Source organism: Pelodiscus sinensis, chromosome 2 (genome assembly GCF_049634645.1).
Source record: "Pelodiscus sinensis isolate JC-2024 chromosome 2, ASM4963464v1, whole genome shotgun sequence".
NCBI classification, from domain to species: domain Eukaryota; kingdom Metazoa; phylum Chordata; order Testudines; family Trionychidae; genus Pelodiscus; species Pelodiscus sinensis.
The window spans coordinates 24,672,596-24,687,537 of record NC_134712.1 but is presented as its reverse complement, the minus strand read 5'-3'; the positions used below and the strand labels follow the sequence as shown (position 1 = coordinate 24,687,537).

The window sequence follows — 14,942 nt, the reverse complement described above, 5'->3', positions numbered from 1 at the left end:
AAGTGTGTTTAGAAACTCAAATTCCTCTGTGCTGTATGCCTTAGCTGTCCCTGTGTGAACATATTCCTGACAGCATGGCTCAGTTGCTCCAAGATGCTGTCCCCATAGACAGCAAACTAAAACTATAGCAGAAAATCCAGGTATTAACATCAAGCTATGTGCTAATTATAAACCATCATCTCTGTCCCCTTTCATCTAAATCACATATTTGCTTTCTAATCACAGTTTGACAGGAGAAAGCATCTGACACAAGACAGTGAAGTGATCTTTTAATAAGACAGCAGTTCAAAGATTGTAGCTTTTATGCATAATAACTATCTTGATTTGACTTGCTGCTCCATAAAAAAGATTTTGTATAATTTCACAAAGTGAGAGAAAAAAAGTTAGGTAGCTTAAAAAGCTACACATGCTTGAGTAGGAATCCTGTTTTTAAGTACTCCTTAAGGTGAGATGGTTTGTCTTCTTAATCTCCTATCTGAACTGTCTATTTATAATGCCAGGACTCTCTACAGGTATTACTAAATATTTCTGCTACCGACACTCTCATCTCTCTCTTTATAATGTTTCTTGGAATTTTCTCTGTTAATTAGTGCCAGGTCAGTGCATCTTGCTAGATGCAAAAACGCTCTTGAAACGGGGTTAACATTTGAGCTCATTTTACTTGTGATCTCTCTTTCTCACTGATTCAAACAATTTTTAATTCCAAACTGAATTTGTAGTTCAAAGAACACACACAGAGTACTTCTAGTTTTCTTCACAGCTCAGTCAGAAAAGGGGTTAAAATATATTTTTTTAAATCAGTAAAATGTAGATTATTTTAAGATAATCATATTTTTCACAAAGGAAATGTTAACATTAATATCCCTGTCTAGGTTCAAATAACTAACTTTGGGTATGTCTACACTACCCTCCTAATTCGAACTAGGAGGGTAATGTAGGCATACCGCACTTGCAAATGAAGCCCGGGATTTGAATTTCCCGGGTTTCATTTGCATGAAGCCGGCCAGCGCCATTTTTAAATGCAGGCAGTTCAAACCCCGTGCCGCGCGGCTACACGCGGCACGGAGTAGCTAGTTCGGATTAGGCTTCCTAATCCGAACTAGCTGTACTCCTCATGAAATGGAATGAACTAGCTACTCCGAACTAGCTACTCCATGCCGCGTGTAGCCGCGCAGCACGGGGTTCGAACTGCCAGCATTTAAAAATGGCGCCGGCCAGCTTCATGCAAATGAAGCCCGGGAAATTCAAATCCCGGGCTTCATTTGCAAGTGCGGTATGCCTACATTACCCTCCTAGTTCAAATTAGGCGGGTAGTGTAGACATACCCCTAGTGGACAACATGAGCCAATCTTTAAATCCATTCTTTATGGTAAGAATGTACAACTTTTATCCTTAGTTTTGGAAAATGTGGTAGCATCAATGCTAAAAATTATCAGTTGGGGCAAAAGCCCAATTTTATATTAACATTAATTTGAACCGCAGTATGAATGTTATTATTGACTGTTCCTTTTACAACCCACTCTCGGTTTTCTCACTGTGCAGAAATATGATGCTGTTGCTGTAGCACTAGATCAGTTTAGTGACCCACTTTCTGTTCTCTAACACTGCCAGATCAATAAGCAAAGATTTGACTTCCAGCAGCCACCAGCCACAGACCTGTAGTTCCTTTCAATTTACAGCTATAGCCTAGTGTTCATCTGGTTATTTAAAACAATTATTTTCTATTTCATTTCTCTCTCTGCTATACAGCAGCTTTCAGTCATGATTACTCTAAGCTGTCTGTTTGCTGACTAAAATCTTTTACTATTCATTATCACACAGACTAAATTACTTAGAAGAAAGCCTATGACTGAAAAGCTAATTACTACTCAACAAGACTTACAGTGAATCTCCTGAAATTCTGACTTAATGTAGCCTGTCCCCTACTATCCTGTCCCTTTTTCAGAGTAATCATTTTGGTAATTTAGAGCAACTAATGGGTAAATAAAACACTGAATTCAATAAGTCTGAATAGAGCTAAGCATTCCTGTGGTTTAAGCAGGCTACATGAGATACTTAAATTATGCTGGCTTACGATGAGGAAGTAGGAGTTGCTTTATAATCACCCTGGGATGTCTATCTCATTCCACATTTATTTCTTTGTAAGAAGCATGTGTATGAAGGAGGTGCCATAGAGGTATGGAAGATACCAACCTGCACATCATAAGTCCCATTGAGTAAGACAGGTCTTTGGGAATTGATGTCCTGTAGCACTCCTGAAAGCACAGTGCGGTTGACTTTCTGGAAGTCTTTGCAGTGGCTGAACTGCACCATGTTGTGGAGAGCCAATATTTTAGTGTCAAGCTCTGCATCCTGCCTGGTACGGTTGTGCAGTCCTAGGTGGTACTTGCGGAAGTGTTTTATGAGATCTGTGGGGTCGTTCCCATAGTAACCATAACCACAGATGTTGCATTTGAAGTCCTGAAGCTCTGGAGACAGAGGCGCCGTATCTGGGTTATCATTTGCTGACAAATCTGCTTTTGATTTGTTCAGTCTTAAACCCCCATCTGAAGGCACTTGTGGGTTTTTTGAGGCTACGGAGACAGGACTTGAGCCTTGGCCATCAGTTTGACCGCTTTGCACTTGCAATGTTTCATCTGTAGCATTTGGCGACCTCTGATGCTCTTTGTTTGTCTCCACTGGATCTCCTGATGGGGTGAAGACCACATCTTGGGTGTCATCTGCATCTGATCTTAAAGGAGACTTCAAGGGCTCACAGATTCCCCCAACAGCTGGAGATGAGAAAGCCAGCATATTTCTGTCTGTCACCTCATCATGAGGAAAGGACGGAACATTTCCTCCCTTATTGTGGCTTTCATAATTGAAACCAGCCTTTTCACTCAGCACTGAGCTTTTTAAGTCTTTTTTAATGCTGGAAGATGGCTCTTGGATATGCAGGCAAAGTTCCTCCTTATTGTTTAGCTCTGCAGAATCACCCTGGTCAGTATTTTCTTGCATCTGATCTGCAGAAATTTCTTTTTTCCTTCCAGACTCTTCGTTTTCAGTACCTGTAGACTCAAGGGTCTGTACCTCACCTTCACTAGCAATGTTTCTTAGAGGGGGGTTCTTTTTCCGGACCATATCTGCCAAAACAAGAAAGACAAAAAAATATGGAATTATTTGAATTATTTGAAATACAGAGTAGAGTCTAACCCTGGCATTTTTCCTTTGTAAACAATTCCCCTAGTACCTTTGCAAACTGCAACCTAGATTAAAATGAAATACTCCAGTCCACTCATGCAAGTAGTCCTATGTGCCACACAGGGAGAGCCAGATTTCCGTAGGACTACAAGTGTGAGGACTGAATCATACATTTTACTTCACTGTTTTGCTTGATTACAGGTCTATCCAGGAAATTCCTGGAGTTGAAGTAGGTCTAACCATCTCACTGTTTTTCTCTGTATCAGCTGAACCTTAACTTCAAACATTATCAGTATTGCCAAGCAGGAAGCCACACTTTCCAGGTCCATATATGGAAACATGGACCAGACAGAAAGGAAGAAGTCAACACTGATGACTTACTGCTAACTGAAGAGGGAATGGTCTGAAAGATATACAGGTAGGGTGCCCAGCTGCAGATGAACTACATATGCAATGGATTACCCTTACAACGATTTTTTCTAAGAAGAAACTTCTTGCACTGTGCATGTCACAGCTTTGGATTAGGATGTTCATCAGCAGCTGTGTTGATCAATTTGTACTCACACACTGACTACGGGTAGAAGACAGATGTTCTATAGTATTTTCTATGGTCTTATTTTTGCCAGTGTTGAACACAATGGTGGTTGTTTTTCCCCTGCCAAATGGTGTGTGGTCTAGTGGCAGCAGCTTGCACTAACATACATGTGATCCAAGTCTGAGACTCAAACTTGATCATAGGTTTCCAAGCCAGGAGTGACTATGAGTGCTCCATTACATCCTTCTGTAAGCAGAGGGGCCCTGGCAATTTTGAGAGCAGTGCTGATGCTTTACAAATGGTGTCATATACAGACCTCCTAGAGTGCAGGATGATCATCTCAAAACAATACCTTGTGACGGGGTGCTGGGGACAGAGTTTAACTAAGGGAATCAACGTCCGTGCTTTCTCCTAGTTATATCTGCTTCATATGAAAGGGCAACGTGTGACACTGACAAAAACAGACTTTTTATTGAAAGTGTCCCCTTGTGTCTAGGGCGCTGGTGTCTTTGAAGTTGAGCAGATTCCTTGGCAGCAGTATCTGCAATGAGATTGCATTCACATGCAGTGCTAACTCATATTACATACATACTGGCATTCCGTGTGCTCTTAATTGGTTTCTTAACACTCTAGTGCAGTCCCTTATTTTACTAAACAAACATGCCTGTGAACCACATGCCTTCTTCCCTTTCCACTAGATCACAACTGCCAATGCAAGCATGTGCTGAAAAAATAAATAAACAACACCTGAACAATTAAGTCAGTCACTAGTCAGGACTGTAACACCAGAAAGACTTCCTGATTCAGTGAGGGCACGTTAAGGAATACAGCTCCAAACCAACAAAATACATAAGCATGTGCACAACTTCAATCACCTGAGTAGTCCCATTGACTAAAGATATCACTGTTCTTCTACAGGACTTCTCACATGCTGATGGTTACACATATACTTATATGATTTGCAGGAGCAGGGTTTGTATGAGATGTCTTTCTAAATCCATGTTTATTTGGCACCTTCTTTCACAATCAAATAATCACATGTCCAATGAAACCCAAGGGTAAATTAAAAAGGAATATCAATTGTATTAGGTAAGCAGGAACCAGAGGTCTAATGCGAGAACATCATGGTGTTTTCTTAGCTCAAAACTGAAACAGAGCTGAATTTATGTTTTTTAATGTTTTTGTCACTGGTTCTTTGGGTAAATAAGCAGAGTTTGGGGACTTGTAATTTTGCAACTGGAAACAGAACGAAAGACATTCTAAAAGAATCACGACCTATGTAAGAGTGCAAAGAAAACTGGGATACATCCCTATTAGATAAGATCCCAGATATAGATGTCCAATGTTCAGTCTCAACTTCCATATCTGTGGGGGCCATGTGCATATGGAAATAATACTGAATACTTCTGTTTAATGGAATTTTCCATGATGTATTTTATAGTAATAAAAATATGAAAATTTTCATATAAATAAAATTATTCTCAAGATGTATGTAGGATTTTTTTATAATATTCTGTGATTTACATGGTTGGTATCTATTCTAGAGAACCCTTAGAAAAGAAATGATACGTTTCTTCTTGCTGGAATTCCATCATTATCATTTTTCAAAAAGACATATTATGTAAATAAAAGCACATTTGCAGTACTTCTAAATCAAGGAAATCATCCACTAACAAGTCATAAGTTAGATACAGGAAGAATACAGCCACTCAAATTATTATCTCTAAGACAAATAACAGATTGCACAATGTTTTATTGTGTGCCAAGAACTTTTTCAGTTAACATTTTCACTTGAAAAAATGGATCACATACTTGTAAAATCATACCCAGCATTGACTTCATAAGGCATGTGGCTTTAGAGTGCTTTTTACAATTATTAATTCTATTAGTCAACTAGCAGGAGGGCTAATGCAATTGTCTTAGAAGATGCACGGAAGACACAGAAGACATTTTGAGAGCTGATCTGTACATCTGCAAAACAAAACAAACAAAATTTTCCTTTCTAAATTATGCATTCACAATGTTGCTTTTACTTAAAAACATTATTATGCCTATTTTACATTCACATGCATCTATCATTAGGCACTATACCAAGAATGGCAGCAAGCTATTCTGTACTTCAGTCAAGCCTGAGAAGCATGCTCTCGCTCTCGCTCTCTCTCTCTCTCTCTCTCACACACACACACACACACGGACTGTGCTATTACATTAAATCGCCTTTTGACATCAGTTTCACAGAAGAATGTAAATAGATGTTAAAAACTAGCTAGACATGTTGTGTAGCAAAAAAAGGCTTTAATTTTTTTTAACATATTAACATATATTCCACATTACTGGGAATTGGGTGGTTTAAAGGGGCAGATAATGACATACTAGCTCAACAGTTCAAATCCAGTGACTGAAACTCATCATCTATTGGCTGTCTGGTGCCTTACAATAAAATAGATCTGGCGGTATGAATTTAATTGCTAGTGGGCAAGTGACAAAAACATCTTCACAATAACACAAATAGCTTCACAATAGCTCATAATCTCACCACAGTGACTAACTGCTGAATGTGCATAGAGGTTTAACTGCCTTCTCATCACTGGAGGTGATAATCTTTTCACAACACAGGGAAGACTTACTGCCTGATCTGAAGCCTTCTGAAATCAAGGAAAAGCCTTCTACTGGCTTTGGATCAGGTGTGCGAAAAAGGTTGTGTTCAGAGCTGACCTTTGGGTTCTAACAAGCCTATGGCCCTCCATTATCCTAACTGCATCGGGAGAAGGAAAGGAGTGAGTAGCTTTGATAATAATAAATTAAAGTTATCAACTGTGTTCAAAATTGGTCACTGATTTTTCATGGAGGTGATGAGTTGTCTACCTCAGTATTTATATAGCCTCTTACCTATCACAATAGCATCTGAGGCCCGTACAAATGTTTCTGGTTTTAAACCACATAATAGTTATTCGTGGTTGCCCTGCAAGGGGAGAGGGTAGAGATTTTTTGGGGGCTGACCTAAAAATGTTAAAGCTGATTCTGAAGTCATGTACTGTTCATTGTCTGAGCCCTAACGGTTTTGTGGAAAACCTGTACTCCAGCAACCTTCACCAGCTAGAGATTTCACCAGCTCAATTTACAAATGTAGAGATCAGATTTTGGCAGATACAATCATTTTAGCCCAGTTAACAGACTCATGGTTACATTGCCCCAGAACAATGGATTGCTCTGCTGCCCATCTAAACCCTGTTTCCTTGTTCACTGAATATTTTTATTTCCATGCAGGTAAATGTATAGATCCCAAAGCAAGAAGAGACCATTGTGATTATCTAGTCTGACTTTTTGTATTACATGGGCTACAGAACTTTCCAAAAACATCCCAAGAGCATTTTTTTAAGATTAAAAACATTCAATCTTGATTTAAAAATTGCCAGTGATAGAAAATCCAACACAAACCATAGTCAGTTGTTCCAATGGTTAATTACCTTCTCAGTCAAAGAGTTACACCTAATTTCCAGACTAAAGTTGTTGAACTTCAACTTACAACCACTGGACCATATTATACCTTCCTTTGCTAGACTGAGAACATGTTATCAAATATTTGATCCTCATGAATAGCACTGCATGGTAACAGGTTGCCTGTATGTCAGATTAAAAAGCATTCAAAGAAGATAGTAGGCTCTCTATGACAAGATTTAGTTTGAGTCTATCTCTGATATACACACTTAAGTCATGTGATTCTTATAAAGATACTAAACTTCAGGCCAAACCTTATTCATATGCTCTTTATATTACAATAACAGGTTTTGAAATGTGTGACATACCCATGACTACTATAATATTTGGGGCACAGATAGACAAGTAAAGGCTTATGGATGAGATCTACCAACATAATGACTTTAGCTATATTAGGATATCCCAGAAATTCATACTGGAAAAAAAAAGTGATATGAAAAATTATATTGATATTTAAAAGCATGCAGTAGGATCTCTGTGTCAAGGAAACATGGAAATTATGCTTTTTGCCAACATGTGTCATACACACACAATCCCCTAAAACATCAGATATGTTGCCAGGACAATGCAGCAAAAGTCATTAAACTCTCGATGCTTCAGCTGAATATATGCCTAATAGTTATGTACTGTACTGAAAGCTGCGATATGGTGCAAAGTATTATTTCAAATTATTAAGACAATACCAAAAAAAAAAGACTTCTGAAATTCCAGCCTATGCTGTCCACTGGGCTTGCAAGTGATCTTTTTATTAAAAGGAAACTGTCAGACTAATTTTCATAATGTTTGAACGTTTTTCCCATAACAGTACTGATAACATTGTGGTAGCTATAAAATTAATCTTACACTTGAAATAGCATACATTCACAAAGGTTTGTATTTTAGGTACTCTATAAAACCCCTACATTTGCACCTTCCTTCATGCATATTGCGGCTTCTCCCTAAACTCTGTCACTTAACTGTTAGAAGGGAATTGGTTATAGAATGCAAATCCCCTCCTCCTTGGGCTTGTCCTAACTTAAAAGGCTGCAGTGGCACTAAAGTAGCTCTTCAGTGATGACACTAGCTACATAAATAGGATTGTTTCTTCTATGGAGGTAGGTAATCCACCTCCTGAAGAGGCAGTAGCTATGTTAAAGGGAGAAGCCCTCTCCTAAATACATTGCTGTCTAGAGTGAGAGTTAGGTCAGTATAAATGTGTCACTCAGGGGAGTGGATTTTCCATGAAACAAGTAGTAATACTACAAATAAATTAACATCTGGTCTTAACTCTTCACTACGAAAGGAAAGAGGAGCTTCAGACCTCTTTACATCTGGAACACAAGTATCAGGCTCTGCAGAAGGACAGCAAAATGGACTTAGTACAACAACCTACTGCTTCCCAAATGCACTTCCTTCCCTTTTGTACCAGTGCCCCGAAACCATGAAAGAAGAACGAAAAACAAGGCAAGTGATGCCTCTCACAAAGTGCCTGCAAAGTTGATTTTTAATATATAATAGAGCCTGATCCTGCAAACCTGAAATAACGTGAACAGTCCTTCATATGCGTAATAGCTTTGAAAAAATGACAGCTCCTCACGAGTAAAGATCTGCAGGATCAAACAAGTATTATGTAAAAAAAATGTTATTCAATAGTCTAAAACAATGGTTTTCAAACTAGGGATTGCGACCCAGTACTGGGTCTTAGAACGTCAGGCACTCGGTTTCGTTGCTGCAGGGTGATCAGTGGGGGTGTTAAAGCAGGCTTCCTGCCTGTCCTGGCATCACAGACTGTGCTGCACCCCAGAAGAGGCCAGCAGCAGACCCAGCTCCTGAGAGGAGAGCAAGGGAAAGAGTGGATAGGGCTCTGCACACTGCCCCTGCTCCAAGCACTAGCTCTGCACTCCCATTGGCTGGGAACCTGCTGGCTGCTTCTGCCCCAATCCTGACCATCCACACCCCAAAGCCAGAGCCCCCTCCTCAGCCTTACCCCTAAACCCACACTTTAGTCAAATAATGTTGGGTCATGGGCATCAACAATTTTCTTCAACAGGGTCATGAGAAAAAAAGTTTGAAAACCACTGATTTAAAGAGTCTCGCTTTCTTGATACTCTATAGTCTGTATGTACCGCTTAAATTGTGACTGTATAATAGAGCTAGGTAAAATATATTTCTTATAGTTCTTGATGGCAGAAGAACTACTAAATCAGAAGGTTGGATTTCCCTCCCTTTTTCAGACACTCCAGTACTCTCACTGATCATCAAATTAGTTTCTTCACAAAATGTTTCAAACTTTGTTTAAAAAAAAAGAAAAAAAAGTTGCATGGTATTTTGTCTCATTCACTCCCATTTGAATTTGCTCTCTGCATCGATTATTCTTGATTCTTGAAATGTATGTCTCTGACATCTTAAATCCTGCTGAGATAGAAAGCGTCATAACTTTCAAACAAATCTCCTATTAGTTTGCATCAAATTAATCCAAAATGATCTTTGCTATTAGCACATGCTTCTGAGCACAGAGCATATTAATAGTATTCTAACCAGTAGAGTAAATCCAAGTTTTTCCATGGGATAAAGAAAGACTATTTAGCTTGTTCATTTCAGAGAATTTAGAAGCACAATTTCAAAACATTTTGCTGAAGTCCTTCCTTGAAAGCTTGCTGACTGAGTACACTTAAATTTTATTACCAACATAATCCTACAATCATTTTTATGTAAAATTCCACTGAAATCAAAAGATTTGCCTGCATAGGGAATGCATGACTGGACTTTTGTAATGTCCCAGCTAAACTTACAGTAACAAAATTATTACTTTCATTAAGAATTCCTAATAAATCTGCTTTACTCTCCGTATATATTTTGTTTTTAACAATTAAAAGTAATTTTTAAAAAGTAGTGTTAATTTATCAAAGATGGTTTATGCCTGAAAAGCAGACAGATTAGCCCTTTCTTGTAGTTCAGTTTTACACTCTTCCAATTAAGAATCTTCAAATGCTTTAGAAATACTCATCAATTAAGCCCCACATAACCCTACAAGGTAGACTGAGTAGTATTACTACCATTCTGCAGATGGGTTAACTGATCTCCAGAGAGGGGAAGTGACTTGACCCAATGTCAAAGAGTCGGTCAGCAGCCAAGCTTACACCAGAACCCAGCTCTTTAGAGTCCCGGGACAATTTCACTCCTCTGTGAGTACTTCAGCAAAGAGAGTTTCAATCCAACACTGGGCAAAAGGCCAAGCTCTTGTAATTTAATAAGGTTCAGAAAGAGCACCTCATGGAACAATCTAAAGACTTCAATTTATCATGACAGTTATGGGATAAACTGGCATTTTATTTGTATGTAAATTAGTCTCCAAAACAGCATAAAAAGGCCATGCTTTCAAAGAATATTGCACCTCCGCTTCTCTGCTCTCAATTTGTCTAATCCAGCTCTGAGTATTAAAGGCGTTTTAATTTTTATGTGTTGATGTTGCTTTGCGCACTCCCCAGTCTGTTATTTTACTGTGGAATAAATTCAAAATGATTGTTCACCACAGTGAAATAACTGCCTTTGTAACAGCACTTAGCTCCCCCATAGCAGGCCCAGCCCAGCCAGCCACACTGAACTCCCTGGCTATTTTATTTATTTAACATAGATAGGTGCATTTTATAGGAACCTGGGCTGTTGATGGGTGTGGGGAGGGGCAATTGCTCAGAGCCTTTGGAGACTTAAAAGGGTTGGGAGCTCATGGTGCATTTGCAACAGCTGGGAGTTCCCTACCACTTTTAAAGCCTGGAGAAACACATGATTTAAGGGAAATGGAAATGTGTTCATTATTTGGTGGTTTCTCTTTGACCAGTGTTAAATATGTGACATACTTTTTTTTTTCCTTTTGGCAATAGAGCATGGTAATTTTTTGTGAATGAAGATGCTTCACAACAGAGAATGATTTTTGAACAGGTGAAAAAATGAGACCCTCAGGGTCAAATGGGGGGTATGCATTTGCAGTACAACCAATAATTTTCCACGGCATCATTTTGGTTCTGCTGGGGAAGCAAAGCAGATGCAAACTCTTTAAAAATCTGCTGTAAACACATGATATGGTTATTACAGTGATGTCAGGCAAGATGCTCATGTTCATCTTCAAATGGCAAGTGATGCCAACTTTGGCCTATTACCTGGAGGAATATAAAGAGGGGGAAAAAGGTGTTTCTGAATCAGTTTTTGCCACCTGAACTTTCCATAGGAAAAATCCCATAATACCCGAGTAAGATTTTATTAATCTAGCTTTTAGCTCTTGATAGATTTCTGACTTCTGGCTTTGATTCTTTATTGTATGAAAGGGTTTAGTGCCAAAAGTCCTCGCATTCCTTTCTACAAGACAAAACTTTCATTTAAGCCCTGGTAATGTGCCAAGATCATAAAACAGATACAAAGAAGTTTTAAAATTGATTTTAAATATTGATTTCTCTGAGAGCTACAGATGTTATATGCACTAATGTAAAGACAACACACATTGCAAAAGTCACTGAAATATATATACACTCACTGAATATCACTACCAAAGGTGCTTACTGATTGAGGATAAGGTTTCTAGGAGAAGACTGTAGTCTGATACACACAGAGGCTACATATAGACAGTGGGGCTATTTTGGGATATGGGAAGTATCCCGAAATAGCAATTCCACATCTTTAAATGCGACCATTATTTCAAAATATATTTCAAAATAACGGGCACACTATTCCGGAGTCCCTGTAACCCTCGTTCCATGAGGATTAAGGGATTTTTTCGGAATAGCACTTTATTTCTAAATTAAATTTCAAAATAAGCTATTACAAGGTAAGGATACTGTGTAGACGCACCCAGAGAGAGACCAAAATTGAATAATTATGTCCTCTGGAAGACACTTTTTCAGTCCAAGGAGACTAGCTGGAACTAGGGATGTTAAGAAGCATGTAATTCATTAATCATGTAATTGACCAAACAAATTGACGATAACATGATTAATCGATAAGGGTTAGCATTACAAGCACTCAGTCCCGACAACTACTCCTGCTGCAGCTCTGCACTAAAAGCACTGTAAGAGCCTGTGCATAGGCAGGCTGACTCAGTTCTGGCTCAAGCCGAGTCCCAGCAACTACCCCAGCTCTGAATTATTAAGGAGACCTGAGAACAGGCACGCTGGCAGGCTGGCTTAGTCCCCTAAGAATGCAGAGCCACAGCGGGGGTAGTTGTCGGGACCCAGCTTGAGCTGGGACTGAGCCAGCCTATTGTACAGTCCGCTAAAAATTTACTTGCAGAGCTGCAGGGGAGAGGGAGAAATGCGTGTAGCCAATAGCATTAATCAATAAGCACCCACTTATCGGTTAATTATTTGACTACACTGTGACATACCCAGCTGGAACTATAGTCAATCAGCAACAGTTCTATATGTCTGTGTGACCATTTCCTTTAAAAGGTTGATGTAGAACTCCACCCTTCCAACCTCCTATTTCCTACCTCTCACAAAAACCCTCTCACACAGGGCACTCATTGCCACGTCCTTCCATTTTCCCTCCTTACAGTTTTCTTCTCCCCTCTTCTCCATCTTGTTCAATACCCCTTCCCCTACCCCTTCCCCCCCCAGATTTAACAATACCCAGAAGTGATATTGGGCTGGTTCAGTTGCACTGGGATATAACTCACTTATAGAGCACGCAACCTACTAAAGAAATGTATAAATATACTGGCACCTTTAGTCTCAGAAAGCCCTGAAAATTATTTACATAGTCTAAAGCAGCACCTCCTTTGAAGTAGTGTTGCAACTCCTGCAAAGGAATTTGGGATGCACCTGAAGATCCAGGCTACAAATTAACCCAGCCAATCAAGTAGAGAAGCTGATAGTTCAGCACAGATGTGGCTAGATAGCAGAAGAACCACAAGAACTGCCAAAGTAGTTTGGTTAAGCTGCTGGTATATCATTCTGGTCAGATAAGTGCCAGCCAATCAATAATCTTTTGTTCTTTGCACTCTGCCTGCTGCTAATCCATCTCTACTGGGATTGTTTTAAATTTTCTAAATCTTTGTGCAGTTTCAAAAGGCCATTGTTTTGTTTTGTTATTTGGGATTTCTTTTTCTTTAAGAACTTGACAGAAAAAAGAGGTTTGTCCCCAAAACAAGGTAAAGATTGGGCAATAATTTTTCCTGTAATACTTTAAACTGATAGACCATGAAGCCTGGATATGTAAGCTTTATACTATTGAAAAAAGTGAGTCGAACTTCTAAAATTGTTTGGTTAATTGACAGAGGATCTTAAAATCAGGATACATTATCTATCGACATTTTACTTCTTAATAGCTATAGTAACTTTCTGTCTCTAGATTTAGCTACAATTTTCTTCTCCCTCCCAGTCTGGTAGACCTGAATTTATACTAGTAAAACACCTTGCTTTACAAACAAAGCGAGATGACATAATGATGTGGTACAAAAGGATCGGGAACTGCCATCATCCCTCATCTATGGCTCCTTCACTTGTGAGTAATATGAACAGCCCAAATTTGTACTGATAAAATCTTGCTGCCATAAGGCACCTGAATATTAATGTGTTGCTAGAACGTAAGTGCATACGTACATTCATCTCATATAGAGATTAAATATATACACACTGTGGTCACAAAAAATGCAGTGTCTGTGTGCTGCGTATGATATTCTGGTCTTCTGCAGAACCAGTCCTATGGAAATCTTTTGTGAACACTAAAAGAAGGATGGTGATTTCCTTTCAAAAAGACTCCTCTCTCTACCATCCAAGAATCTCACAATCCCCTGGCAGACTTTGATCAACTATACAAAAAATGGGTATTCATAGCCCTAAAAGCTAGTAGTATTATGTTTGGATTTCTATTAATCCACGTTTGAATGGCAGTTGCTCTGCCATCTTTCCTTAACCTTATCTGATGATATTCAGGATTTCTGAACTTTTATGGCCAGGAAGCTTGCTATTAAGATTCACACTGGCTATATGCTTGTGCATTGTATGCATTGTCATGTATTGTTACCACCATGTCTGCTCACAACTGCGGTATTGTTGATTCGCTAATACCAGCCAAATACAGATTTAGATGGTGGGCCTGAATAACACTTGGGGTGCTATCTCCACTTCAGGAACTTCTCTTCTTTGTGACAGCTCTACCATGTTGGCAGTCTGCTTATACTTACACCTAACTTGGTGTGTCAGAATTATCTGAATAGCAGTGAAGATGACACAAGGTTTGCAGGGAGCTAAAAATGCATTATAGGCAGAAGCACTGCAGTGATTTCCTGGGAAACCTAATAAAAACCACATGGTGTGACAATAGAAAAAAAACATATGAACAGCAATAGGCAGACTGACAGTGTGTGAAAGGAAGCCCATGGCAGGCAATGAAATCAAGGTGTGCTTGCCCAAAGTTTCATAATTCTCAGCACATGCTCTATTTGGAGTTTATACCCTTCCCAAAGAATTAATAAGCACTGCACATGTTGATTCTGCACATTACACAGAACACGGAAGAGGATAACAAAAGACAGATCCCCTTCACTTTAGCCTCAGACTTGTCAGGCTAAGGGTGTGAGTGAGGTCTAGAATTTTTATTTGTTTTTCAAGTATATGTGTTTAATTGCATTTGTAGACCTTCACAGACAGCTAACGTGTGTGATCCTCTTTACAGGCAAACAGCTGTTAATAAGCCTCTGTAAATCTTCCCAGGGCCATATTCACAGTCTATCATGTTTTTACAGTACCATATGCATGCT

At 39.1% G+C, this 14,942-nt stretch overlaps 1 protein-coding gene across 7 annotated transcripts in view; it reads right to left on the bottom strand.

Annotated features, from left to right (window-relative positions):
• The window catches only part of TRPS1 (transcriptional repressor GATA binding 1), a 284,107-nt gene that overhangs the window by 235,675 nt on the left and 33,490 nt on the right, over window positions 1-14,942 (bottom strand). For 4 of the 7 annotated variants that reach the window (XM_075920198.1, XM_075920202.1, XM_006130790.4 and 1 more), the window contains exons 2-3: window positions 5,528-5,686; window positions 2,194-3,122 (exon numbers count right to left, since the gene is read on the bottom strand). In XM_075920198.1, the coding sequence (XP_075776313.1) occupies window positions 2,194-3,122; window positions 5,528-5,564 (966 nt within the window). In that variant the 5' untranslated portion in view covers window positions 5,565-5,686. The remainder of the gene's footprint in view (window positions 1-2,193; window positions 3,123-5,527; window positions 5,687-14,942) is intronic. The other 3 variants (XM_075920201.1, XM_006130792.4, XM_075920200.1) reach the window with 2 other exon arrangements.